This window comes from Apis dorsata, unplaced genomic scaffold (assembly GCF_000469605.1).
Source record: "Apis dorsata unplaced genomic scaffold, Apis dorsata 1.3 scaffold_470, whole genome shotgun sequence".
Lineage (NCBI taxonomy): Eukaryota > Metazoa > Arthropoda > Insecta > Hymenoptera > Apidae > Apis > Apis dorsata.
In genome coordinates, this window is record NW_006263709.1 from 351,934 (window position 1) to 355,008 (window position 3,075).

The window sequence follows — 3,075 nt, forward strand, 5'->3', positions numbered from 1 at the left end:
CATTGTTACTTACTGTGGTCGGGGTTGTTGGTGAGCAGAGACGAAGGTGGATCGCGCGAACACGCGCTCAAATGGCGACCAAGTTTCACCCCATCGTTCGCCAGGTTGCCGAGCTTTAAAAATGCCGCGCCGAGAAGAACGGGCAGCAAAACGACTCCAGCACCGGCCAGCACCAAGCACGCGTACAACTCCACCTTTGGCGGTGGAGCGTCCGCAGGCCAAGGTAACGATAAATAAGCTGGAAAAATTCCCCCTTTTTCTCTCTCTCTCTCTCTCTCTCTTTCCATACTCTTTATATACGCTTTCTCCCCTTTTTTTTTTATTCCTCAATAGGAAAATAAAAAAATAAAAAAGGAACGGGCTCTCACTTACCGGCGAACCTTTTCGCGTATCTTAACCCGATGTAAGCTTGAAAAGCGACCGCCAAAACACCGTACCAGACGGACCACAAACTATTCACGTGACCTCGTATACAAGAGCTACGTCTGGCCGATCTTCGGGGTTTTTTCGTTTTGTTGGTGGTTGTAATACCACTGGAATTTATGCTAGACACTATCGGAAGCGGTTTTAACGGCTTCTTGCACTTTGCTTGATTTATCTCGTTATTGTTCTCGTAACCCATTAAGCTTCCCGTCATTGACATCTTGTCCTGAAAGAGGAAAAGTTTTCGTTCGAAGTTTCGACGACGCTGAATTTTCGCGTGAAAAGAAATGAAAATAATTTTTTTCTCGACGATTGAATATCGTTAATCATGGATATATATATATATATATATATATATATTTATAATTTTATTTAGAATTGGAAATTATATTAGTAAAAAAATTATCTTAAATAATTCTAAGGCTGTTTCTTTGCGTCACGGAAAAGATCGTTTTAAACGATGTTGCATGTTTGCAGGTATGATTTATATAAAATACGAAAAATTAGAAAGATTGTGGGATTAAAATTCATGGGATAAATGGAACGCGTGATTCGATACGTGAGAAAGTTCTTTGAACAATTCTATTTAAATATTTACCGAGTATTCTGCTGTTTCTGGTATAGGCGTCTTAATGTTTCGAATGAGTTAGTTCGGAACAATCGATTCGGAGCTCTGACATCTTTAGAGGTGACAGCGCCGCCTGAAACAGAGAAGGGGAGGAGACGAATTAGCAAATTGATCCTCTGCGAATCTAATGAGAAGGTAACACCAGAGAAATCACGTGAACATTTCTAATTTGATATTAATGATTTTGATTGACGTATATACGAGTTAATTTTTGAACTATTTTTAACTATTATTAATTAAATGAAAAATTATAATTTGAGCATTTCCATTCTTACCAATTTCTTGAGAAAAATTTCAAAGATTCGATAATGCTATAATAATGGATTCAGGAATATATAATGAAGAATGATATATTTAAATATGATTTTTATAAAATAATCGAAAATTAATTGTTGCACGCAAAAACTCAAATTTTATGAAAAATAGATATACAATGTATCCATATAACAATAACAATATAAACAAAAATTGATGAGTTTTTATATAATATACATGAATATACATATATTCATAATATACTTATATTTAGAATTTCTTAAAATTTTCCAAGTAATACGGAGAGAATTAACAACAAATTGATGAATTTCCTTTCAAATAAAATTTTCTCATAATAGAAATTAATGTTTAAAATTGAGTATGATATAATATTAGTTATAAATTATAATGTTATATGAAATTTTTAAATAAAATAAAAAAACTGTAATGTTCAACTTTAAATCTTTTAGTACTTTTTCTTTGAAAAAATTACAAGAAATAAGTTGAGAAAAATATAATACAAGAAATATACTTTCAATATACGTATATTTATATTCACAAGTATTTAATACTTTTAATGAATGACAAACGATGATTATTATTATTATTATAAAACAATAATATAATAGTAATAATACTAAATTGCATAATTATTAAAATTCTTAAATAATCAATAAAAATAAATATAATCTTTAGAATACTAATAAATTAATTAGTAACTACAATGTCAAGACTGATATAACTAGGTATAAAAAAGATCATTTTTTATGAAATAAAAACAAAACGTATTCTTCAAACAAATCAAACAAACAAACATCTAGTGGAAATTATTAAAAATCATCAAAATCATTAAAACAATATATACTTATGAACTTTAATATAAAAAGAATTACGTATCACAATCTCTTTCAATAAGATAAGAATTCAACAAGAATCCGAAAAGGAATCCGAAAAAACGACTGCGAGAACGAAAGAACGTCAGAAGACGTACGATCTCGATAAAAGGATCGCAAGACGGGGTTACACGAGTGCAAAGTCTCAAGTGACGAGTTAAGTACTTATTGCGCTTAAGCGGTGTCGTTTGATGGGAGAATAGCTGAGAAAGGGGGAGAAAACTCGCTCGAGGGATGTGAGCATTGTTCGAAAAGTTGCGCAGAAAATTACGCGCCGTGTCTATCCGTGAGCAATGCTCCGATGCCTCTCTCCAATCGTAAAAAGCGGCGACAATGGCGGCCGCGAGAGCAACAAAAATGATCGGGTGGCTTAATGCTTAACAGTGTCAGTAGAGAGTGTAGAGTCGTGCAAAAGGGGGGGTCGAAACAGAGAGGGGCTGGCGTACCGTGATAATTCTAGTGCTCTTACGACCACATCCATCCATCCCTCGTATCTCCCCTTCCCCTCCCTCCTTCCTCTATCAGCTTTTCTTTTCTATCCTGGCACGGCATGGCAAAGTCGGTTCTTTGGCTTCTTTGAAAGAAGCCGGTTTTCCAAGGTGATTACTTCGGTGGAAATTCTTTTTTAGCCAGATATTGCTCCCGATCTTGCTTTGCGAGGAGATTTGAAAGGAAAAAGAGGAGAGATACCGTGGAGAGACCTTACACAACGGATTCCTCTATCTTGTCGAACAAACTGAACGATGACCCTGATACCAAGAAAAAAATGAAAAAGAAGAGGAAACGCATTCGTCGTTTGATGTCGCGTTGAAGACCAGAGAGAGAGAGAGAGAGAGAGAGAGAGAGAGAGAGAGAGAGAGAGAGAGAGAGAGAGAG

The 3,075-nt window shown here is 35.0% G+C and overlaps 1 protein-coding gene across 5 annotated transcripts in view; it reads right to left on the minus strand.

The window, feature by feature from the left end:
* The window catches only part of LOC102678081 (protein tincar), a 51,112-nt gene that overhangs the window by 11,274 nt on the left and 36,763 nt on the right, over positions 1 to 3,075 (minus strand). For all 5 annotated transcript variants that reach the window (XM_031512561.1, XM_031512562.1, XM_031512565.1 and 2 more), the window contains 3 exons: positions 1,022 to 1,124; positions 373 to 649; positions 14 to 238 (listed from right to left, as the gene is read on the minus strand). In XM_031512561.1, coding sequence (XP_031368421.1) covers positions 14 to 238; positions 373 to 643 — 496 coding nt within the window. In that variant the 5' untranslated portion in view covers positions 644 to 649; positions 1,022 to 1,124. The remainder of the gene's footprint in view (positions 1 to 13; positions 239 to 372; positions 650 to 1,021; positions 1,125 to 3,075) is intronic.